The sequence below is a fragment of the Cricetulus griseus genome (assembly GCF_003668045.3).
Source record: "Cricetulus griseus strain 17A/GY chromosome 1 unlocalized genomic scaffold, alternate assembly CriGri-PICRH-1.0 chr1_0, whole genome shotgun sequence".
In the NCBI taxonomy this organism is placed as follows: Eukaryota; Metazoa; Chordata; class Mammalia; order Rodentia; family Cricetidae; genus Cricetulus; species Cricetulus griseus.
Window position 1 is genome coordinate 97845641 of NW_023276806.1, and position 25351 is coordinate 97870991.

Sequence of the window (25351 nt, forward strand, 5' to 3'; positions counted from 1 at the left end):
ACCCCAGAAAGATGTAATATTACCTAATGACAGAGGCATCCCTATGTATTTTCCATCTTTATGTGGCTTTTTACCTTTTTATTACTTTACTCATTTTTTAAAAATATTTTATTTATTTATTTATTATGTATACAACATTCTGCTTCCATATATATCTGCACACCAGAAGTGGGCACCAGACCTCATAATGGATGGTTGTGAGCCACCATGTGTTTGCTGGGAATTGAACTCAGGACCTCTGAAAGAGCAGTCAGTGCTCTTAACCTCTGAGCCATCTCTCCAGCGCCCATAATTTACTCATTTTTAAAAGAGCTTATTTTATTATTTTTAAACTCCTTTTTTCTATGACTGTCTACATCTTTTCTCCTTTCCTTCTCAGACCTATGTACATTTTTAAACACTGCAACTTGTTTAGAGGTTTTTATCAAGCTGGATCTGTTGTTATTGAGCATCTGTAGTGTTCTCTGATCACAAGGGGCAAAGCTTAAACTTGTATGTCAGCTGCCAGTGTGATTCAGCTTAGTGCATGGTGTCAATACATAGTGGCTGGTGGCTGGATTCCTCCTGCAGTGAGCTGGTGGGAGATGCATTTCTGTACTATGACTGACATGAGACTGTGAGCCCAGGAAGCTGTGTTAGGCTCTGTTTTTGTGTGTCAGGAAGCTTTTATTAAGTTTGTTTTAGGTTATACATGGCCAGACATTGGGCACCATTTATAGACAGGGATTTTTGTCAGAACTGCTGGCTCCCAAATAATCACACAGAAACTTATTAATTGTAAATGCTTGTCTGATAGCTTAGGCTTGTTATTGATTAGCTCTTACATCTTAAATTAACCCATATTTTTTTTATCTACACTCTACCACATGGCAGTTAACTTTTTTTAGTACAGCATGTTCATCTTGCTTCATTCAGTATCTCCTTGTGACTCTACCCTTCTTCATTCACAAGTCCCACCTAACTTCTTCCAGCCTAGCTATTGGCCATTAGCTCTTTATTAAACCAATGAGAGCAACATATATTCACAGTGTACAAAAAGACTACTCAATAACAAACCTCTGCATATCAGCTATTGAATAACTTTTCTTGGCCTCTTTGGAGAATGGTGGTTGTGCATTCCTCTTGGGTCAAACTCATTTGTGGCCTCACTCATTGTCTTTTTGTGTTTATTTGTTTTTTGAGACAGGGTTTCTCTGTATAACAGCTTTGGCTGTCCTGGAACTTGCTTTGTAGACCAGGCTGGCCTGGAACTCACTGACATTCACCAGCCTCTGCCTCCCAAGTGCTGAGATTAAAAGTGTGTACCACCACCACCCAGCTTCCCCATTGTCTTCTTAGACTCTTACCTTGCCTCTTGTTAATTGCTCTAAGCCAAATATCACTACCACCCCTTATCTCTCCTCTCTCTCTCTCTCTGATATCACAGACTACTTGAACTTCTCAGGAACACTCATTGTGGGCACACTGGATTCTGTAGACTTCAATAATACCTTAACCCTTAGTACTACCATGCAGCCTCTATGACCAAACATTCACAATGTCTTGATTCTCTGCAGCACTCAAGTTTACTGCTGCCTATTTGCTGTATGGTCTGGGATTGTGCCCTGGTGTACCCTTTCCCAAAACTAACAGTAGTACCCAGTGAAACACCCTTGCCAATTCTCATCAGAAGGTTTATAGTCATGCACGACAAAGGAATGGCTCACATCATACACTCTCCAACAGTTCTGAGTATGAGCACTGGTGTTAATATTGGAGCAACAGGACTGACTACTTCCCTAGCTATTTACCATGGGTTTTCCTCTCAGTTCATTCAGGATCTCCAAGGGGTGGCTCAGGCCAGCCTTACCTTCCTGGGTCAAACAGACTCACTGGCTACTGCAGTGCTCTAAAATCAGTGAGTATTAGATTTGCTAACAGCAGAGAGAGGTGGTCTTTGTCTATTTCTCAGGGAGGAATGTTGCTTCTATGTCAACCAGTCAGGTATAGTAAAAGACAAGATCTGACAACTGCAGATGAAAAACCAAAAATGTAAGAAACAGCTCGATGCCTCTAGCCAGTGGCTCACTGACAGTCCAATATGGAATTGGATTCTGCCCTTCTTAATCCCCTTTCTCCTGCTTTTCTTAACCCTACTAGTCTTACCCTGCCTTATAAACTTCTTGTCTAGATTTCCTCAGCAACAGATTACAGGATTACTGGCCCCTAGGTACAGAGCCAGAGGCCAGCCACTCCTGATTATACTCCGACAGTGAAGATCTATATTGCCCTGTAGAGGACAGTAAGCCACACCTGTTAGAGGCTGGCTACAGGTGTGCCTGACCACACCTTAGGTGAGGTCAGCATGACGCAGCATGGGCTCTTAAGGGACAGCAGAGCGCATGGAAGCCCCTTCTCCTTCCCCTTCTCCCTGGCCTCACTGCTCGGCTGCCCCTGGCACCCTCTGGCTTGCGTTTGACTGGTATTTACCTGAATAAAGGTATCTTGAACCTACAAGCTCTCCCATGATTGCCCAAAGGACTTTTGTGCCCCAATTCAACAGCAAGTATGATAACATCACTCCCTTTCCTTTAACCTGATTGTTTATCAATAATAAACAAAAAGGAGGTAAAGTAAGCTCCTTGATCCACATGAGTGACCAGGCTCCTTCTCTAAGGATTTCCAAGTGCCAGATTTCACCACACAACACTGTCCTAATGGCTGGACCCTACTCTGCCTTACAGAGTAAAAAGCCCAAGCTGTGCATTTGAAATCCCACAAATCCCTACCCTGGAAAATTTCAGCCTGAAAAATTCTACACCCCCTCTCCAAGAAACTCTATATAAACCCTGCCTTCTGTTCAGCTCCTCGCCAGAGCAGAGGCAGCCACCCTCTTGGTTATTTCCCTCCCAATAAATCTCGTGTGAGGTTTGTTGTGCAGTGTGACTTTGTGGTATTTCTTGACTCCCGACTGCCAGGATAACTTTCCCTTTGAGTTGTAATACTTACACTGACACCAACTGTATTTTATATGAACTTAAAGTACAGTTCATGTATTGAAGATTAAAAGTTTCACTTCCCTAATCATGTCGCTCTTGCTTCTTAGCTTTGTTCCAACTATTCACTATACTCAACTATACTACTAGCAGGCAATTTCCCCAAGGTTTTAGCCTTTTCTAGAATGTTCTTAGTCATTTTTTAAGACTTTAGCAACTTTTAACAGTCTTCCTGGACCCTCAAAGGTAGTACGGGTTAGCAGCAGGTAAGTAAACACTGGAATTCTCCTCGGCCATTCTGTACCTCCTATCTTGGTTCCTCAGCAGCTGAGCAGATTGACTAGCTATTACTTCAGAAGCTTGTGAAACACAAACAAAATCAGCCCCCAGTGATTACTACAAGTATTCCAGAATATGTCATCTAAACTTTTACATAAACCTTTGTATGCCCAATGGACTCAGCACAATATGGGCACGCTGAAAAGATAAACTGGAGACCTTTCTGCTCAGGAGGCCCAGAGGATAGATGAATACCTCACAGGAGAATCACAATGAATAGAGATTACTAAATCAGAAACCATTTTCTGAACAACCAACACATATACGACTGATATAATATTGAATGTGGACTTGAAAAGGATAATGTCAACTTCCAGCAATTGGTATTGGTCTGTGCTTGAACAGACTTGTCTGTTCTAAGTGTTGGCCATCATGTGACTTTTCCATAAGTTTATGAAGGAACTGAGCAATCAGTGCTCTAAACAGAATTTCAACTAAATTCAGAAAAAAAATTCAATATATTAGCTCTAGAAATTAGAAAAATTAAATACCCTATCTACCTAGCATGTAATATAATTCTACATTGTTTATCATATCCATAGTTTATTTTTTAAAATGTTAAAAACTAACCATACAGGATTATTCAATATACTTAAAAAGCTTGTTCCCCATGTCAAAGGAAAATACATTTGCAACATCTTGCAGGACACCATCTTTACAAAAGTAAACTTGTAGATGCTGAGCTGCACTACAGTAGAGTCTATGGTTTACATTCTCCCTACTCCCCTACATCTAATGTTGCAGACACTGTTGAGCATGACGGCGGATCACACTTGGCCACCACAGGTCTGTAGCACATACTGCACATACTGACAGAGCGAGTCTTCTCTATTGCTGCCGCACATTTACTTCAGACGAATGTTTGAGCAGAAATACATCCCATGATTGGAAACATGTGCCAAGAGCATCCGGGGTACAAGGAGTAATAGTGGTGGCCGGGGAATCACTTGTGGGCATACTGCTGAGATCATGAAGGATGTTTTGCAAAATTATCCTAAGCCTTCCTCACTTATACATCTGTAGAAAGGTAGTTCTGGGTATACTTTTTTAGTTGAAAACACCTGAATGTCATTCTAAAGGCTACAATCAGCACCATTTTTGCTTTCCCGGAATATATTGAGTTAAACTCAGCAGTATGTAGGGTTATTAATAACAAATTAAAAATAGTGGGCCTCAAGTTCCCCTTTGAATACATCTGGAGTACTGTATTCCAGCTGATGCTAACCGGAGCCACACATGCATCTGCAGAATAGTAACTCCCCCAGGGCCACATGCAACCTGGTAAGCGTATCACTTCTGCCCATAGAGGCTATACCATCAGATTTAAGGCTGCATTTGGCTATGAAGAGTTCCTTTTCCTCTTTAATAATCTATGTAGATCACACACATAATCCAAAACTCTAGGATGGGAGGCGAAAAGTCCCCACATACTTTAAAATACTATTCTCCATACAATTCATTGCCAGTACATTTACATATATAGGAGTAGGGGCACAGATACTTATAACCACTATAAAAACGTAACCTGAGCCAGGCGTTGGTGGATCACGCCTTTAATCCCAGCACTCGGGAGGCAGAGGCAGGCGGATCTTCGAGGCCAGCTTAGTCTACAGAGCGAGTTCTAGGACAATCTCCAAAGCAATACAGAGAAACCCTATCTCAAAAAACAAAACAAAACAAAACAAAAAACCCGCAACCTGAACTTCTAAACTCTGTCTCAGTGTCCCTAAGAGTACGAGCTTTCAGACAATTGGACAATTTCATATCTGTCAGATTGTTCATTGCAGTTCTTGGGCAAATTTCATGTTGTTCCCAAGAAGAATAAACATGCTTAAAATTCATTGCCATCCACTTTGGGATAGACCTGGTTGCAAAGAGAATGGTGTTCCGGGTGTGGAAGGGTAGCTAGGGAACCCGTCTGGCTGGGCTGGGTAGTTCTCCAAAGTGGATGCTGAATGGACCTGCAGGAAGAGGCACATAGTTAGCACATTGGCTCTAATCCACATACAACCAGACAACACACCATGAGGAGACAAATGCTATTTTAAAAAATATGTCAGGAGATGGTTTATGATGCTGTTGTTTTGTAGAAATAAGTTGCCTTACTGTTCATTACAGTTTAAGACAAATTATAATTGTCTTGATTTAGTTTTCATTTTAAATCTCCAAATTGAGATTTAAAAAATTCTATAAATGGGGGAGAAAAACAAAAAAACAATTCAGGCATTTGAATCCTAACGTCTTTGTTACTTCTGAAAGGAGGTAAACAGAACTTGTGAATTTGGGGACAGCTAATCGATAATCAAACCAAACTCCTGACACTCTGGTAAGGCCCATTCCTGTCCACACTGGGGCATCAAGAAGGTTCACCCCTTACCATCTTACTCCAGACACGCATACCTGCTGTAATAAAGCCGACTGCGCAGCTGCGCTGTGCTGTAACTCTTGCAGGGACGACTGTGAAGGAGTCTGGGAAAACCCAGGGATACCCGGGAGGGACAGAAGGCCTGGAAAAACAGAGCTACCCGCAGCTTGGAGTCCAGATGACAACCTGAAAACAATCAGTAGAAAAACAGGTCAAACTGCAGACAGGGCAGAAGAGGGAAAAGTTGCTTCCATATTTGGCAAAGGGCAGCTTAAAGATGGTAAAAGCAAGAGAACAAATCAGCTCGCTCCTCTATGGAACAGAATTGCGGAAGTGAGCCACACTCACGGTAGTAAAACTTACTCAGAGCGGCCAACAGTTTCAGCAACCCAGGTAATCACTCTGGAATATATTCCATAATATTCCGAGGAGTCATGGGATATTCTGGGCACTGGTCTTCTATCCTCCCACCCCTCTGGCCTAGCACATATATAAACATCAATATAAATCAAGATGGCTACAGAAACTTGGTGAGAAGTTACTTGAGTCAATCTGCAGCTGAGTCACATACCCTGCTTGTGCCACCAGGGCTGAGTTGAAGTTGGAACTGAAGGCCGAGGCAAACCCAGGGAGGACAGGTGCAGGTGATGGGGCTGAGGCAGCCACCGGCAGTGGTGTGACTGCTACTGTGGAGGGCGCCTGCAGCCCAGGGAACGAGGGCAGTGTGGGGGCACCACTTGGGGCACTGGAGACAGGGAAGCCGGGGTACGAAGGGTTAGAGGCAGGCAGAGGGCCCTGGGTGACTGCGAAGAGTGAGGGAACAGCAGTGGACAGGTTGAGTGGGAAGGCTGCAGGCGACGCATTGGAGGTGGGCAGCACTGGGCGCACGGGTGCAGAGCTGGGGTGTCCAGTTGCAGATGTGGTGGTTGATGGCCCTGAGAGGGACACAGCAGGATTGAGGGAGGGACTGCCCGGAAGAGGGAAACTGTTGGTCAATGAAGTGAAAGGGGGAAGGGCAGTGAACACAGGAGCAATGGGCGTGGAGGACGCATGTGGCGGAAGGGACATAGAACCAGCCAGGGGATTGCTCAGGCTGGAAAGCCCGGACAGTGCAGGGTTAAGGCAAGTGGACACACTGATGGGCACTGAGGTTGTGGGGTATCCACGGCCCAGTGCACCTGACAGGCCCAAGGTACCACGAGCAGGAGTGCCGGGATGAGCTGGGCCTTTGAAGGCCGAAGGAGGGGGGCTCGTGGGCTCACTTTTGATCATAACGGGCACAGTTGCTGCAGCAGGGGTAGATGAAATGCCGCCTACATGGGGACCATGCAAAAGCGAGCCTGAGGAGCCACAGCTGACTGGCATTGCTGTGGAGGAAGGGGTAGCCAACGGAGACTGCACAGGCAGCACTGGGGCTGCGGAGGTGGCGCTGGCCACAGGGGACTGCAGGCCTGGGAACATGGCCATCCCTGGGGTAGAAGACCTCTGTGAGGCAGCAACAGCAGCAGGGACATAACACTTGTTAGTGGCTGAGGCAGAGGAATCCGAGTTTTGATTGGGAAGAGAGGATAATGAAGCCAGCCCACTTGTGACTGCAGAGGACAAGGCAGAAGAATTGATTAAGTGTGTGTCGTTAGACGTGAGAAAGCCTTTTAAGGCAGACAGAAGAGGGCTGTTTACCCCATGTGGCCCCGCAGCACTAGCAATTACAGAAGGAGTCGGGGTGGTGATGCTATGGGACGCTGGCGGGAAGGGCAGAGGCAGGCCTGTAAAGACCGACGACAGGGAAGCCGTGCTTGGGTTACTGGCTGACCCAGCGGTAGAGCTGGCTGAAGAATGGCTGGTGAACGGGGCACATGTGGAAGCAAATGTCTCACTGGAAGCCAGCGTGACCCTTGGTGTAGAGCTGGCCTGAGGGGATGGGGTGGGGGTGGCAGAGGGACCTGGCAGTGGCACTAGGCCAGAAAAAATGGAAGGGACAGGAGCAGGTGTGGTGCTGTGGGCTGAAGTAACAGGTGTCACGGGCACCGAGGGAGTCCGGATCACAGTCGGGTTCGGTGTAGATGGCTGAGGCGTTGGGAACACTGAAAGGGCAGTGTTGGGAGCACTCATTCCGGCCCCAGTGGCAGCTGCTGACACGGATGGATGGTTTACTGCCTTGACTGGGGACACAGCAGGAACAGGAGTCACAGCAGGAGTTGAAGGATTAGAACCGTGAGGGGAGAAGAGTTGACCTGCTGGGGTGGAAAACGCTGTGGGAGAGAAGAGACAGGGTTTATGCTGTGCTGGAATGTCCAATTTAAAACAAACATAACCAGTTTTTGTTATTGTTGTCATATTTCACAAATACAAAGGAAAACCAATGGCTCTTTACATGTCTGGATTGCTGGGTGTCATTATCCTATCTCCACTTTGGAGCATCTGTGGTCAGGATGATAGCTATGCCCTGCTTGTGCCTGCCCATCATCAAGAAAACCATTCCTTTGCTACTTTTCTGCTTTATAAAAGTTGGAAGCACTTGTGAGGAGGTAGTGCTGAGGTACTGGCTTCACCCTGGACCCCTCACTTGCAGACAGCTCCTTCCTTAGAGGTCTAAATACATGTACAGCCTCCTACCTCAGGACCTACAGGGCCCACATCCTGCATTTGTGCACACTGACCAGTCTACTCCAGCAGTTCCTAAGCCTCACTCAGCCTGTCCTGGGGACTCATTTAAGTGTAACACTATGTTTAATTCCTCCTCTACTTCAGGCCTCATTGTTTTAGTAAGTTTGTGTCAGGGATCCATACTGGATCACCTTAGAGGACAGCTCCCAAACCACCCAAGACCTTGTTCTCAATATTATTTTGTGTTTGCTACACCATCTTTATTCTGATAAACCCTATGGATAATTATTAAAAGGATTTGGGTTCCTCCTCCCAGGATGAATTCAATGCTGTGTCCGAGGCAGCATAGACTGCTCCTCCCCCTGTAGCCATAGCTACTGAGGCGTTTTCAGGGAATAAGATAGACACTTAAGGGTCCCTGTGGAAGGCAGACTTTTGACATGAGGATGCTCACTCACATGGTCAGTACAGTGATGGCCTTGTGGGAGGAGGCACTCAAGGAAACACCAGAACTAAGCCACTGTACACAATTTGAAGTGCAAACAGGCTGCACAGTTGGGCTTCACAACCCTTGACATTTTTTTCAGAAAAGAAATGTGGTAAGAAAGTTAACAAACAATAGTATAAGAAGTGCAAATTCAGGGCTACACCATATTCATGTTTTTCATTTAGTGTATTTTTTTTTCCTGCTGTAGATTACACTCAAAGGCTTGTACACGCTAAGCACACACACTACGAGATCCACATTGTAAGCAGTGACTTAATTTCATGAAAATAAGACTCATTCAGAGTCACCATGAAAACAGGTCTGTACTGTACTTCTGTATATGTTCTGCAAGAACCAGAATCAAGGGAATGCAATATGAGCCTAAGTCTGAGTTTGTATATAACCCATTACAAATACATTGTTCCACAGTGGCTGGGAAGTGCATGAGAATTCAGTCTTATTCACAGATATGCTGAAGACCATGAACTTATAACAAAGCTTGTAGAAAAGGCAAGCAGGTCCTCGTAGGGGTTTCAGAGCCATTCCCACTGGGAATTTCTTAAACTACAAAGCAAAGACTCTCTGCCACTAGCAGTCCCTGCAAGTAAGCTATGAAGCAAACAAAAGCAAGACCCCAATTACACAACAAATCATTCATTCCTGTCATCTAATGTGGCTACTACCCATCACACACCATCTGCCACACCCCATGCTAGGCCACTTAGGTCCACCACTCCATCTGTCCTCACATTAATCCTGAGACCAACACTCCCATTTTATACACAGGTAAGCTGAGGTTTGGTGTGGCAAAGCCAGCTGTTTAAAGATCATACAGTTAATCAGCTTGATTATAGAGAGCATGCATAAGGCCCTGGGCTCAATCCTCCAGCACAGAAAAAAAAAAAAAAAAAAAAAAAAGAAACCACAACAAATAATATCATGGGGATATCAAATGATGGGGACCATGGCCTACCACCACAGAGGTAGTCTTTATTACTGTTTAGTAGTTTTTAAAAGGGAGAACTTTTTTAAATTATAAAACTAAATGTAAAGACTTTAAAGTTATTTCCACAAAATCAAATGACTTGTTTATAAAGGTAGGTGGCTCCATAGTGACAGTAAGAAATACTGATGTCTGCCCTGTTCACTCTGCACTTCCTCCTTTACACAGGATCTGCCACACCTTCTTTCCCACCAAGACTCCCTACCTTGGCACAGTCATCAGGGTTAAGAGCTGCTTTTCTCCCTGCGAACTCCTTTTCCTTCCTCCTACTGCAGAGCATCCCTTCCTATAGGGAATGAAGTTAGGTGCTGCCACCAGGTGGCGCCAACAAGGCCACCTGTGCTCAGTGCCTTTTGCTGCTCCAGTGCTTCTGTCCCTTTCCACATTAGACTTATCTGTCAGAAAGAGTAATCTTCATGTGCACATGAAAATCACCTTTCCTATATCAGAATGCTAAGTGAATACGGATATGAATGCCATGTGATCTTTAGATTTCACAGTCTTGCAAAAAGGACAGTTATAAAATTAATTTAAATCCAGATAATATATACATTTCTTGAACATAAAATCTATCATATCAAGTCACTCTTGGCAGGTATGCGTTACTGTACACCTAGGAGCTGCTCTCTCCTGAGATACTCCACAGATGCTAAACTCAAGTTCCCAGTGAGAAATGGCCAACGATCATGACAGGCAGCCGTTATCTTTGGGTCCGCTGGGTACTTACTTTGACTCTGTGTAGGTTTTGACTGACTGGAGAGGTCTTCATTGTCTATGTAAAAATAAATGATTTCAAGCTTTAGTCAGACTATTCCCCATCACAATCACAGATAGATGTCAAAAAAGAAAAACCAAGACTTAAATAAATAGACACTCTTGAAAGCACTGAAGGAAAAATAGGACACTCACAAAAGAATCATATCTACATAATAGACACATTTCTAGATAAATATATGAGCACTGAGTGACTTTTTAAACAGCCCACAACAGCAGACCTTTACCTGTTCCTACTGGGTTTGGAGTGTATGGAGGCGGAGGAGGGACACCTGGAGCTATCACATTGGCTAATGGTACCAGACCCGCATTGTTATAAGCACCTAAAATAAAAACATAATAGAAAAAGAGAACTCAGTATCACTGGCTAGGAGTTCAAATCTGTGTGAATACAGCTATGTGGTTTATTTTAAACTGTCATGTCATAGAGATGCACCTCACATGAAGTGAAGCGAAGGCTGAGCAGGGGAAGACAAACCCTGCTGAAAGCCCATCCCAGACAGCTTCTGAAAGATGAGGTGGGCTGAACCTGCCCCACTTAAGTTCAAGTCCATACATACACCTGACCTTTTCTAAATGCATAGATACCAGCTACCCAAGAAAAGGCATGTAAGGCCATTTACCAAAGTGAAAATCTCTAATAATAAAGTGATTTAACAATCTGCAATTAACTTAAACAATAAGGAAAACACTAAAAATAAACTATACCTTCAGTAGCAAGGCAGACTAGGATATTGCAGCTGGCCATCAGCAAAATAAACTCTCAGAATTGAAGTGCTGTAGATTTCCCAAGCATATAAACTAGGCCATTCCTTCAATTTAATGAATAGCAGAAAGAAGAAGGGAAACCCAGAAATGCTTACTTGGTGCAATAGTTGCATGTGGCCGGCATGGAGGTATCGGGTAGGGGACAGGTTTGTGTGGATTGTACGTTGAGGGAGGCTGGAAAGGGAAGCACAGTGGTTAGACATCATCAAGGAAGCATCTCCTAAAAAACAACACAAGCTGATCTGATTCTAAAGAGGCTGAAGATGCTCCAGTTATCAAAGCCTCCAACTAAGAAAGGTCCTTGCTTTAACAAAGGTGGTTCTTACTTAATTCCAAAGGTACAACTTGCCAAATGTGGTGTTTCTTTTCCTCTTAGCAATCAATCATCCTCAGTCATCTCCAATAAAGGCCAGACCTTTCTCTGAACAGCAGGCACCTTTCCAGTCCAGCCTAGTCCAATCCCAGAAATTCCTGTCTTCACTAAGAAAACATACAGAATCTTCAGGGTTGGTCTCTCTGACCTCAAGGTCAGTGTCCTCTTAACTTCATTAGAATCTGAGCACCAGGAGGATCATCAGCACCTGCCAACCTGGCGATCACTACACAATGAATTAGGGATTCGGTGTTTTGTTCTTTTGAAACCTATAGACCCACAAGCACTTTATTTTACAGTTGATGGCACTTACAGAATCTCAGATATCCAAAGCTACACTAAAAGCTGTACTTTACCCAAAGGGATAAACTGGGGGGGGGGGGAGGTGTTTGTACAATACACTGTAAATATGTATTGCTCTCATTGCTAATATAAGCTGATTGGCTGACAGCTAAGCAGGATTTTTGAGGCAGAGAGAATGCAGGGAAGAAGGGAGCAGTCAGATGAGTCACGAGAGACACAGGAAGAAGCAAGATGAATGTCCTGTGTTGAAAGAAGGTACCATTACATGTCAGAGGGTAGATAAGCAATATGGGCTAATTTAAGTTCTAAGAGTTAGTAACAAGTCTAAGCTACTGGCCAAGCATTGTTATTTGGGAACTGGTAGGCAGGAAAGTCAAGTCTATCTACAAATGGCATCCATGTGGGATACCTACATCCACATAAAACCCAAGAAAGCTTTAAAAAGGTTCTAAACACACAAAAATGGGGCCAAATGCAGATTTCTAGTCTCATGCTAGCTGCTAGCTGCAGTACAGAGACTTGTGTCCTGGTGGCTGTCAACATGGCAGGAGCTAAGCCACATGGTGGATTCCCATAGTCTTTCATACAGGCTGCAGTATAGGAGGTGTCTCACAGCTACTGCCTGGGGGCTGGAGTTTCACCAGCACACTGCATGGTGAGTTTGGGGTTTTGCTCATGTAGACAAAAGGGTTACAGATACTCAGTAAAGACAGATCCAGGTGCTAAGAAAAAACAAAACAAAACAGAAAACCCAAAACAAACCTCTAAATAGGTTCCAGTGTGTTTAAATATGTACAAAGGCTTGGGAGAGAAAAGGAAAAGGATATAGACAGTCATGAATAATACATAGTTTTAAAATAATAAAGTCCTTAATAAGGGAGTAAAAGTAATATAAAAGAAAAAAAACACATAAAGATGGGAAATACACAGAGAGTCTGGATCCTGTATGTTATTGTGTTGTCTTTAAATTTTCTGACTGCTGATGAGTGAGTGACAACTGCTAAGAAATATTGGATTATGGAAACTGCTAGATTAAACCAACTTACATATTTTAAAAACATCTTGATTTCAAAAGGCAAGTCAAAAGACATGTTACTTTGGGGGAGAGGTTATATTTTTATTTTCACAGGAAATGAGAGGTTGTGGATTCATTCCAGGTTAAAGATGATTAGGTTGATGGAGAAAGACCCCCTGAAAATCCAGACTACAGACATGAAACAAACCTAAAAAACTACAAAACATGTAACATATATTTTGCTTGTTCAGATGTAAAACAAATAGTCATATTGGCTAACATGTGTACAACACAAGTCTATACTTGTACTAAGACAGATACATGTTACCCTTAAAAAGTTTATGTATTTTCAGAGCAAGGGGACCAGACATCAATGAAAATAAATGGACCAGGTGATCAAAGTGTCCAGCATCTCAAAATATCTCTGTTGCAGTTTCCTCAGAATTCTGCATCCAGAACAACTTCAAGGCTACTGGCTAAGATGGTCTAACCTCACACACTATTCCAATCAAAACGGGACAATTATCCTGATTTTCTCAAGGTTCTCCCAAAGATACCAGCACCCGTGAACAACAGGAAGTTGTCTAGTTGTTGCCAACATTCCCAAGAGATGGGGTACAGGCTAGTTTTGGCTATTTGATGGATTATGAATGTTTGCCATTGTTTAGGGAGGTTGGTTGTAAGTTGTTATTGGACATAGTCAGAAAAATAGCTAAACAAAAGATTTAAATTCAAAGATCTCTTTCTAAAGGAAAACGTGGATATAATATAGGAATGATAGGAAAAAAAGGATAGATTATTGAATCTACTTTAATCCAAAAAGCAACTATTAATCTCAAAATATTTTCTGTTGGTATGGATTTTAGTTTACTGATACCAATTTAAAGTTAATTTTGTCCTCTATATGTATGCTTCTACTCATGTTTAGGGTATTGTGTTTATGCAGCTCATTTAAAAATACAATATATAATTAAGAAATACAGGTTAGTAGCTAGTCATCTATAGTAATCAAACTTATAGTCATATTAGATATGTTATCAAGGTCAAACACAGATATATTTAGATAGATGGTCTTCAGACACTTCAAAGACCTACAGAATATGGCATTTAATATGTTTAATAACTTAAAGACTTTTCATGACAGTGAGACATGTCTGCTCCTGGCAGCACCAATCTACTTCAGAGAAGATGATGGGCATTGAAGAAACTTCATATACAGGGTTTTTGTTGTTGTTGTTTTTTGTTTTTTGGCAATAGCTAGCCCATTTGGGTAAAGGAACTGCCCTTGCCTCAATTGCTGACAATATACTGTTCAGACTGGACCACATAGCTGTGCGTTGGTGGAGCACACCTTTAATCCCAACACTAGGGAGGCAGAGGCAGGCGGATCTCTGTGAGTTTGAGGCCAGCCTGGTCTCCAGAGTGCCAGGATAGGCTCCAAAGCTACACAGAGAAACCTGTCTCGAAAAAAAAAAAACAAAAAAAACAAAACAAAAACAAAAACAAAAACAAAAATAAAAATCAAATAGGCCCACAGGGTGCAAAAAAAAAAAAAAAAAAAAAGCAACCGCCAAATTGCCAACACATGGTAGAACAAAATGCCTGTCAGATATTCTAGGCCTGTAGGCCAAAGTTGGATGTGCCAACATTACAAAAGAACTTTGGGTGACTGTCTAAGTAGCTAGATATCCCTGTTGTTAGATAACATTTCACTCTTCTGGGGTCTTTGATGAAGAAATTCAAAGTCTAGGTATCATCCCGCCAGAATTACCTTCTGATAGAGAAAATATAGTGGGTGCTTTATATTCTCAAAAAGGCCCCAAAGAAAGGAAATTCCTTTTCATCGGGGCATCAGTGCTAAGAGCTGCAGCCTCCAGATCTCACACTACATAGCCTTAGTTTTTTTCTTTAATATAACATTGAGAAGTTCCCTTTAATCAGTTAACAGCAAGTTTTACAAGTCATGTCTCCCCTCTGAGACATGAGGTATCCTGCTTTTGTCAAACCTTATCTATCTTCCTGACTCTGAGAGATATGCATGCCCTATTGTCAGAGAGTTGTTAAATGTGCATGTGGTAAATAACTGGAAGCCTTGTGGAAAGAAAAAGAACTTTTAGAGAATTTTTAAGGAGAACTTCTAAAGAGAACTTTAAGAGAAAGGACTTTTGAGGAGAAATTTTAAAGAGAGCTTTTTGAGAGAGAACTTAAGGGAAAGAACTTTTTCTTTGAAGACTAAAGAGCCATGAGAAAAATGATTCGTGTATGAATTGATTCATTGGCCTTCAGATCTTATTAGTCAGCCTACCCAACTACTGTAAGCCTCCTGCCTGAATCCTCAATAGGAGTTAAAGACTAAACAGTCAGATTTAAGGTTTTCCTGAATTATGATAAAAAGGTAACTTAGGTATAAAATTTTAGGCTCACAAAGATAATAGATTATTTTCTTTAATTTTGCCAAACACAAATGGACTGGATATTGTAACAGTACTTCTTACTTGATTTTTTTTGTATATAATTTTTTGTTGTATATAATTTTACTATATTAAAGTAAAAATTTTCCTTTTTAATTAGACAAAATGGGGGAAATGCTGTGGAACAATCTCTGTACACTATAATATGTATTATTATAACTGTTACTAAAAAGCTGATTGGTTGATAGCTAGGCAGAATTTTTGAAGCAAACAGAATGCAGGGAAGAAGAAGGGCAGCATCTGAGGAGTCATGAAAGACACAGAAAGAAGCAAGATGAATGTCCAATGTTGAAAGAAGGTACCACCACATGGCAACTGGATAGATAAGCAATATGGGTTAATTTAAGTTCTAAGAGTTAGTTTGTAACAACTCTAAGCTATCAGCTAAGCATTTGTAATTAATATTAAGTCTCCATGTTGGTTATTTGGGAACTGGAAGGCAGGAAGGAAAACCCCACCTACCTTTCCTCCTGGCCTCATAAACAACCATCTCTGATTCTCCAATCATATGGGCGGATAATGCAAGCCCTGTGTGGGCCACTAGTACTTCGGCATTTCCTCCACTCTGGGCGGGGGGGGGGTGGGGAGTGGGGAGTGGGGGTGGGGGGAGTGTCCCATTCTCCTGCTCAATTTACATTCCCAGTCATCACAATCACCCCTTGAAAGGACAAGCCCAGCTGTTTCACTAATATTAACACTAGTTAACCGACAGAACCCTGTCTAAAATACACAGCACATCCCAACCTTCATCTGAATGGAGGAATGTGGTTGGACAAAACATTTACCCTCCAAAGATCCATGAACACTACTAAGTACTTACCTAGCCTAGGTCATTCTCTCTAATCTGTAATTTCTACTACATTTAAACTTTTCAATACACAAAAAACTACTTTATACATAAAGCTACATATATAGGAATTAACACTTGTTTCCTCTTTTATTTCAACACATACTGGTTTGGATGGTCCAAGAATTCGTGCTGCTATTCCTTTGCCTTCATTGGTACTTTCTTCACCGTCCTTTTTAAGAGGAGTTCCCTTAAAAAAAAAAAAAGATAAAGATAGTTGAGACTTTAGACAATAACAAACAAGTACACTGTTTCATTCTGAAGAAAGGGACTTAACTTGCCTGGAATAAGTCATGGATTCTAGACCCAATCCTGCCCCAGCTAGTTGCCTGATCTCCTCTTAACCCTACTGTGCCATGGATGACAGAGGGAAGGATGGCATGTACTCTAATACTACACACACACACATACACACACACACACACACACACACAGAGAGAGAGAGAGAGAGAGAGAGAGAGAGAGAGAGAGAGAGAGACTTTAATGTCAGTGTCCATGACTCAGAAGTTGAAAAAGAAACCTGGCAACTGAGGACCCATTAGAGATTGCTCTATAGGAACAGATCAGAATAAGCCTCTCCCTGCAGGCTGCGTCCTCAGATAGGACACACTGGGGTGGAGGATGGCTTCTAAGATGGCCCCACTGGTCCTTGACTCCCACATCTATCTCAGAATAACTAGGGCTGACTTGTATCATTAACATGACATTAAAGAATGGCACTGACTTCCAAAGTCAAGCCCTAAAGAGGCTTTGCTGAAGCTGCCCCTGCCTCCCTTTGGATCCATGCACTATGGAAACTAGCTACCATGTCATGAGGGTGCTGAAGTCCTTGTTGTGAGGAATAAACTCCTGACAACAAGCAACATTAACTTGCCAGGCATTTAAGTGAGCCACTCACTAGTATCCAAACAAGATTTTTACAGGCTTCATGCAGTTTCCAAAATGGGTTCTCAGATACACAACTGTCAAAAATACTGACACTACTTAGAAAAGAAAAAGCAAAATTCCTATTTGTCTGCTGTGTTCTGAAGGTAATAGTTAATGGCATTTATACATGAACTTTCAACTGTCTATCAATTAAATTGAAGATATGAGACTCCTTCCCTTTGTAAAAGCATCATAAGATGGCATGTTCTTGTATGTAACACATACATGCACAGATCTGTGCTACAGTCACACTTAGTCATGGGAAATTTCATGTGTGTAAAAGCATGCTTACGGGGAAAATCCCATTGATTCGGCTGGGTTTTCCTTTGGGATAGGGGTTTCCCGGGATGGTTCCACATGAAGATATCATGGCATGAGGGGCTTTGCAGCCTGCTTTGAAAGCCTGTAATGAAAAAGAAAAAAAAAAAAAGTGATTAACAAAAATCAGACTCATTACATCATGTATTCTAGATAACAGGAAGTCTAGCTAAAGCCATGAATTAAGGAAGAGAATAGCATTCACATACTCACCCATCAATCACCATGAACCTACATGAATGGTGTCCAAAGAAGTGAGCTATTATTGTGGAATCATTACCATGGCTACATTACCAAACCACCATCACTAGTGCTATAAGCAACAGGTTCAAGAAAAGTCCATTATCTAGCAGCAGGGTGTGGTGCGCACACCTTTAATGCCAGTACCCAGGATACAGAGGCAGGTAGATCCATGAGTTTGAGGCTAGCCTGGTCTACATAGTGAGTCCCTGTTCCATTTCTTTAGTTAAGTATCAAGAAAAAATGTCCAACACTACACAAGCCTGGCTCATGTGAATGAAATTGCTCTGAAAATGTTTACAGCGAAGTTAAAAAACACACATACAAATAATGGGGTGGTTCAGCAAAATGCACTTGTTGCTTTTGCAGAGGACCTGGTCCCAATCCACATCGGGCAACTCACACTGTTACTACTGTACCAGGTGATCTGGCACCTTCACAGGCATTCACACGCACGTGCACATACCCACATATAAAAGTAAAAGTAAAACAAACTTTTTTTTTATTTAAGAAGTTTTTTTGGGCTGGTGAGATGTCTCAGTGGTTAAGAGCACTTGGCTGTTCTTCGAGAGGTGCTGAGTTCAATTCCCAGCAACCACATGGTGGCTTACAACTATCTATAATGAGATCTGGTGCCCTCTTCTGTCATGCTGGGGTACATGCAAACAGAACACTGTATACATAATAAATAAATAAATAAATAAAGATTAAAAAAAAAAAAAAGACAAAGTTTTTTCATTTTTTATACCAACTCCAGTCCCCCCCCACACCTCCGGTTCCCCCACATCCCCCATTCCCATACCCCATCCATTCCTCAGAGGGAGTAAGGCCTTCCTTGGGGAGTCAGCAAATCATTTTTGAAAGCTTAAAAAACAACCCCAAAAGCTGGGTGGTGGTGGTGCATGCCTTTAATCCCAGCACTTGGGAGGCAGGGACAGGTGGATCTCAGTGAGTTAGATAGAGGCTTACCTGGTCTACTGAGTGAGTTCCAGGACAGCCTCCAAAGGTACAAATAACCCTGTCTCGAAGAAACTCCCCCCGCCTCCCCCCGCCAAAAAAAACCCCAAAGAGCTAGACTACTGAAAAAGTAAGAATGACTTATTACAGTGTTCAGCTGTGAGATACAGGGAATGAATAGGTTTAGGTCTATGGTGTTTACATTGCACCCACATCTTTTAAGATGCTCAGTGCTTTGTAAGGCAAATATACTCCAGTGGATGTATACTGTATTATAGGAAAAAAAGGTTAATATGTGCAGCACTTATAAGAGTCTTATTCATATCAAAGTACTTACAGGGATGCTATTTGTATTTATAATTATTTTTATAAATTCCCAATATACACAATGACATTAATTGTATAATCCAGCCTCCAACTTTAAAACATCTCCAACATTGTTCCCAAGCATATGAGGAGAAAATGCTTGGCCCCCTGGCAGAGCTCTACAGTGCCCTGCAGGGTGAACCACCAATGGATTTCACTCCTGTGATCTCTGCCCCCAACAGCTTTTTCTGCAAAGGTCCTACTTGTGCTCCCTCTCGAACAGGAATATCCATGTCTAAGTTTGTCCCCAGCACTGCCACAGTGAGGCAGGTGAGTAACTATTCACCAATACCCGAATCCAGCATGGCATCTGCACAGAAACTGTAAGGATTACCTGCTCCAGGACTCTCTTGCACCGTTTCTTCTCTGACATGTTGATCCTGAATAAGTCTTCAATGGGTCGGGAGTTCTGTGCATCCACAATGTTTCTGTCAAGGAAATATGACTTAGCTTCTGTGTGAGGATCCAGGCACACATACACAAAGGTCAGACATGTCTTTATGACATGTTTTGTGTTTATGATTTATCAGCACATACTGGACTGTAGAATAAACTGCCTATGAATAAACAACTTGCCCATTCTTAAACTTTGCCTAATGGTCCCTTCTCTTCAGTCTCATGCTTACATATGGTTCTCAAATGTCAAGTGTGGAGCACTGCACAGCCTGACATCACTCTTATCACTTTTGTAATTGCAGGCTCTGAGGTTATAGGTACCCTCCTCAATAAACATCCTATCCTTTTATCAGTTTGCTTTCTGAATTACTCAGGATTGGAAGGAGGTAAAGCAAACGCTGAAATGCAGGGGTGTGAAACAGCCTTTAGGCTTCGAGCCATGTCTACATATGTAGGAAGCACAGGGGTGTGGACTATGTAAAAGATCCAAGAATCCAGTACAATGCTTTCACAGAGTGTGGGCATTTTTTTTTTCTTTTGTTTTGTTTGCAAATAGGTTCTTACTGTCTTACTCAGGGTCCTTTGCCTCAGCCTAAGTTCTGAGATGACAGATGTGTGCTATCACACCAAGGGGCTTTCACAGATTATTTCATTAGAGCTCTGCTTCCTTACACAATTGACATATTAACAGAGATCATTTTCCATAGACTATTTCATTAGCATTCTGTTGCCTCAAGTAACTCTTACACTAACACAGATCAGTGACTTTAAAAGGCCAGTAAGATCCCAGATTTGAACAGGCAATAAAGAGAGTGAGTACTCACGAGGCCAAGAGCTCCAGCGCAGCCAGCTTGTCTTTACTAAATGTAAAACAGCTGAGGATGCTGACCACTTCTGCTGGGTGGACAGCCACCATTTTCTATCACAAAACATAATGTGTTTCAACATGAGACTCTGAGCCAGACCTCTGTGCTTTGGGGGGACTATAATTAAGTTGGTAGTATAAACATTTCAGGACATAGACTACACTTAGCCAAGAAGAACAAAAGCAGAAAGTAAGCCCCAGCAACTCAAGGGAATCCTAGAAATACTGAGTTATACTTGGACTCTTCTAGTACAATCATTTCAGAAGCAGGTCTAAGTTCTGCACACGTGTTTTAGATCTGTTTTCCAATGTGCTCACCTGCACCAAGTGTAAGCTCCTCTGAATGGCCATCAGCAAAGCTGGCATGTACACAGGTGACTCAACTCATGGTGCAAGGCACAGGAGTCACGGTCAGGGAAAGAACAGAATATCTTCTTTCCCTATGACGGGGCTTTCTTTACTTTACAGTGATGCATGGTGGGAGATGCTCAGAGCCTGAATCCTAAGGGTCTAAATCCCAGAACTCTGCTTTGCAATAAGCATCTTCCCCCAATTTGCCAGTTAGAACTGGTACAGAATTTTAATAGTAGCACAATGCAATTTCACACTTTTTAACATAGTTATTTGGAGTTTCAAAGTATAATGGGATTTAAGGTTAGCTTTCTGACACAAACCACAACTTGATCTGGATTATACAAAGATGGGGGAATGAAACATTGGTACTTGGCACATGGGGGTGAAGGGAGGGTCACTCACATGCTGTAGGGCTTTCATGGCCTTCAGTTGTGGTTCTGCCCAGGAGAAATACCTTAGGAGGTCAACCACCTGCAAGCAAAGAGTTACTTCAGCTCTGATGACAGTGTCTGCACACATTCCTTTAAAACAGATTCTAATACTTGGAATTCCTGTCACCATGTGTGGAAGATGGGCATGGCAACAGAGTCTGTGACAAGTACAGCCACTTCAGTAAAACTTAAAACTTCAGTCCCATTGCAGCACAGGCCTCATATCAAGGGTTCAAGATTTACAAGCTGTTCTCACATCACTACATGAATGAGGTGGCATTCTTCACTCCCCACAATACATGGTTTTCTTCTTTCTTTCTAAAGATTTATTTATTTATCTTGTATGTAGTGTTCTGCACACCAAAAGAGGGCACCAGTGTTCTTAACCTTTGAGCCATCTCTCTAGCCCCAACCCAATACATGTTTTTTTTCTCTCTCTCTCTCTCTCTCTCTCTCTCTCTCTCTCTCTCTCTCTCGTTTTGTTTTTCAAGACAGGGTTTCTTGGTAGATTTGGAGGTTGTCCTGGAACTCTCTTTGAAGACCAGGCTGGCCTCAAACTCACAGAGATCTACCCAATCTTTTTCTTTTCTAAATAAAGGAGACATACAATCCAGAGCTGGCCTGGCAGTGCATGACTGTGAACACCAGATAGGCAGGAGGCTGAGGCAAGAGAATCTTAAGTTCAAGGTCATCTCAGCAACTAAGCAAGTCTCCATCTCAAAACAAAAAGCAAAAAGCAAAAAAAAAAAAAAAAAAAGAGGGCTGGGATGTAGCTCAGTGGAGGGGCACTTGCCCAGCATGGACAAGGCTCTGGAGCTTAATCTTTAGTATCACAAATAAATTATTAAAAGAAAGTAATAAGGAATCCAGGAAATGGCATATGCTGAAAGAGCAGGACGTCGAAAAGTTAGGTGAAGATGGAACACTGGCTTGGTGATGTGGAAACACACTACGAACGAACAGAACGGAAACGACACATCGTGGGGCGGCAGCTCCGTTCATTCGCCACTGTGTGTGGTGACTGAGTGAAGGTCTGCAGCTCCACTTCCGCCCTTGGGTTTATTCTACTAATCCGTGGAGCACATTACAGCAGTCAGTCATGGATCTACCTCAGCACTGCGCTGTGAAAGTCAGAGAGATAGGATCGCAGGGGTTCCTACCACCACCCCCAAACAGAGGCATCCAGGCAAGGGATGCATGCTGCCAGTCAGCAGTCTGTGTCACAAAGAGCATGCGGGTTCCCTCACCCTGGGCCACGGTCTTAAAGAAGCACCTCAAGAGAGCAAGGAGGACTCAGCCTGTTGGCTGTGGAGCACACAGTTCAGCATTTAGTCGTGTTGTCTTTAGTCAAACAGTGGATTTCAAAACTATTCTAAATACTATACAAATTTAGTAAGATTTACAAATTCATAAACTATAAAGTTGCTACTAAAGGCTATGATTTATGTGCATGAATGTCTTGCCTGCAGTACATATGTGCACCACACCTGAGCCAGGTGCTCCAGGAAGGCATCAGATGCTTTGGGAGTAGAGTTTTGGATGGTTGTGAACCACCATGTGGGTGCTGAGACACATCGGTCCTCTGCAAAAGCAGAAAGGGCTCTTAAAACATCCAACCATCTCTTGAGCCCCAAGTTCATAAACTTTTGATATTTTTTCCCCCAGAATAACTGGCAGTTTAAGTTGCTTTTTAAGAAGATACTGTTTTTAAATCGCCTTTGAGTAGGAATTGTGGTGTAAGTGCACAGCAATAAGCTGCCCCATGCATATATTCTGTAAAGCCTTGGGCCAGATCTGAGAGCTTCTGTAGCTCCACAGCAAAGAAAGCAACAAAGTCAAAGCAATTCTGAATGTATCCAGTGGGCAAACAGACATTAACTGCAACACTAGTACAAAAAGGCTTTGAAGAATGACAAATACCTGTTCACTGGAGAAGTACCCATGAACATATTCAATTGCTTTTAATTTATATTCTGTCAAAACAGCCTAGAAAAGGGGAAAAAAAGAATCAATGTATCAGCAGTGTGTTAACATGCAGTTACCCACACTACACTATCCCCTTCCACACACACATACACACAACCTGATAGGGGCTGGTCTTACTCAGCTCAGGCGGGGAGCAGCAGCAAAGAGGGCAAGGAGAAATCCTACCTTTTTGACCTGCTGGGTCTCCATGAACACTTACACAAAAGGAATAACATTGTAACAGAGTCAACACTAGTAGAAATTATGTATCAAATTCCTGAATATCTAATTAGTTTCAAAGTATCTCTAGCTGATACAAATTGCCATGCCTTTTCCTTTTCCTTTTTTCTTCCTAGAGTGGTCTCACTATGTAGCCCAGGCTGGCCTGGAACTAGCAATGTGGCCCTCAGCAGCCACTTTAGGGCTTGTGTCCTCATTCATAAAGGAGGATCCCAATCATAATCCTCAACCAGCTGTAGTGAGGTCCTAGTAATCAGAACTTGACACACAGTAGGTGCTTGATAAACGGCTGCTCTCTCTGGAGCCTCTGACCTAGAAACTATTCAGGGCTAATGGACATCACATAGTCTTCCTCTCAGAGAGGGAAAGACCATGCAAACAATCCTAGCTTGCAAGCCACTCACCATAAAATACCAACCAGCCATTTTCTCCTCACTACAAACAGATATAATACTGGTGGTATTTCTCATATATAATTCTGCTAGGAGCAAATGCAATGACCAGTCAAAAACATTCAAAGGTGCTCAACAGTTTAACTTTTACAATGCATTCTGGGTAGTGAGCTTTAAGGCGTGTGATCATTATCATTACAGAGACAGTGAAAAAGCAAGGTTCAGGACCAAATCCTGGCTTGAGCTGATGACACCAATCATGTTTCAAATCTTCCCCCAATGCTGGAGAGTTCCAGCTGTGGCCCCACACACAGGGCATGGAACTCAGGGTTACATACTTTTAATAGCAGACTGCCAGGTGAAAAAGAGCTACTACCTAAGGAGGGTTGGCTTGCCAGATGTAGACTCAGGAGTACACCACCAAACTCCACAGACTAGGAAGCTGAAGTCAAACAGGAAGTGCTTACTAATTAATAGCTCTTATTATCACCATTTTGAAAAAAAAAATCCTCTATTTCTGTCCCAAGCTCTTAACATTACACAGGAAAGTTCAAGTACCTCTGACCATTCGATGACTCTTATTTTGCATCACCTACATACAAATACCTCAAAGAATGTAACCCACGGACAATTATCTCAGAAGATTTTTAGGGACCAAGGTCAATTACCTTCCGAATCTCATCCAGCACCGTTTCAAAGGACTTTTTGTCCATCTTGAGTACTATTCCGACGTGGCTTCTCACAGTTCTACTTGAAATTACGAAACGCTCATCCCAGGTCCGCCCCGCGGATAATAAGCCAGGAGGAAAAAGGAGACAAGGAGGTAGAGAGTACTGCAAACTGCACCCAGAAAAACAAAGCAAAAATCCCCAAACGGAAACTTGGAAAAAGTTTTTATTCAAAAAACAGATTTCAGCAGGTTCTTCTCACACAGTTCGAGCAGCTCAGAGCAGAGCGGGCCAGGGTCTTTGCAGAAACCAGGGCTCCGGGGGGCGCCGAGGGCCGGGCGCTCAGGACGAAGGTGGCTGCGCCACGCGCCGCTCACCGCCGCGATCCGGGACACATGGGCCACAAGGCGCTCAGCCGCGACACTCCGCCCGACCCCGGGATCCCGCCGCTTCGGCAGCCGGCGGCCCTGCGGGTTCTTTGTTACCCGATTTCGTAGCTTCCGGAAGCGGGCCGGCGGCCCGGGAGCGCTGGAGCAGGGAGAACGGGACACAGCCTCGTGTAGGGAGACCCTCGAACACCGCAGCGCGCACAGCGCCAGACGCCCTACAGGAGTACCCCTGGACGCCCCCACCGACTCCGGGGGGGTCCTCCGCGAGAACGCGTCGCGCCGATAAGACGCAACTGTGCGCCGACAGTATTGCCCCCAAAGACAGTGAACGGGTGGGGTCCTAGTGTGGGAAAATAGTCATCCATGGCAGCCGCCTGAATGCTTTTGAAACGGATGTGACTGAAGTCGTTTCTAGAACTTTGTGGTCATTGTTTTAGTGTCATAGTCCCTTCAGTCCTGAGTTTTGTGGTGCTAGCTTTGATTTTTTTTTTGAATGTGAATTTAAAAGAGAAGAAG

The 25351-nt window shown here is 43.0% G+C and overlaps 1 protein-coding gene across 1 annotated transcript; it reads right to left on the minus strand.

Moving 5' to 3' along the window:
- Positions 1–977: 977 nt before the first annotated feature.
- Proser1 (proline and serine rich 1) lies at positions 978–25178 on the minus strand. The gene is made up of 13 exons (XM_027394951.2): positions 24447–25178; positions 23102–23167; positions 21153–21221; positions 20356–20450; positions 19470–19563; positions 17547–17657; positions 16434–16517; positions 11414–11492; positions 10778–10873; positions 10504–10548; positions 6251–7931; positions 5715–5865; positions 978–5275 (listed from the first exon to the last, which is right to left on the minus strand). Exons 1-13 carry the CDS (start codon positions 24489–24491, stop codon positions 5153–5155), a joined length of 2739 nt encoding a protein of 912 aa, XP_027250752.1. The 5' UTR covers positions 24492–25178; the 3' UTR covers positions 978–5152.
- Positions 25179–25351: the final 173 nt, after the last annotated feature.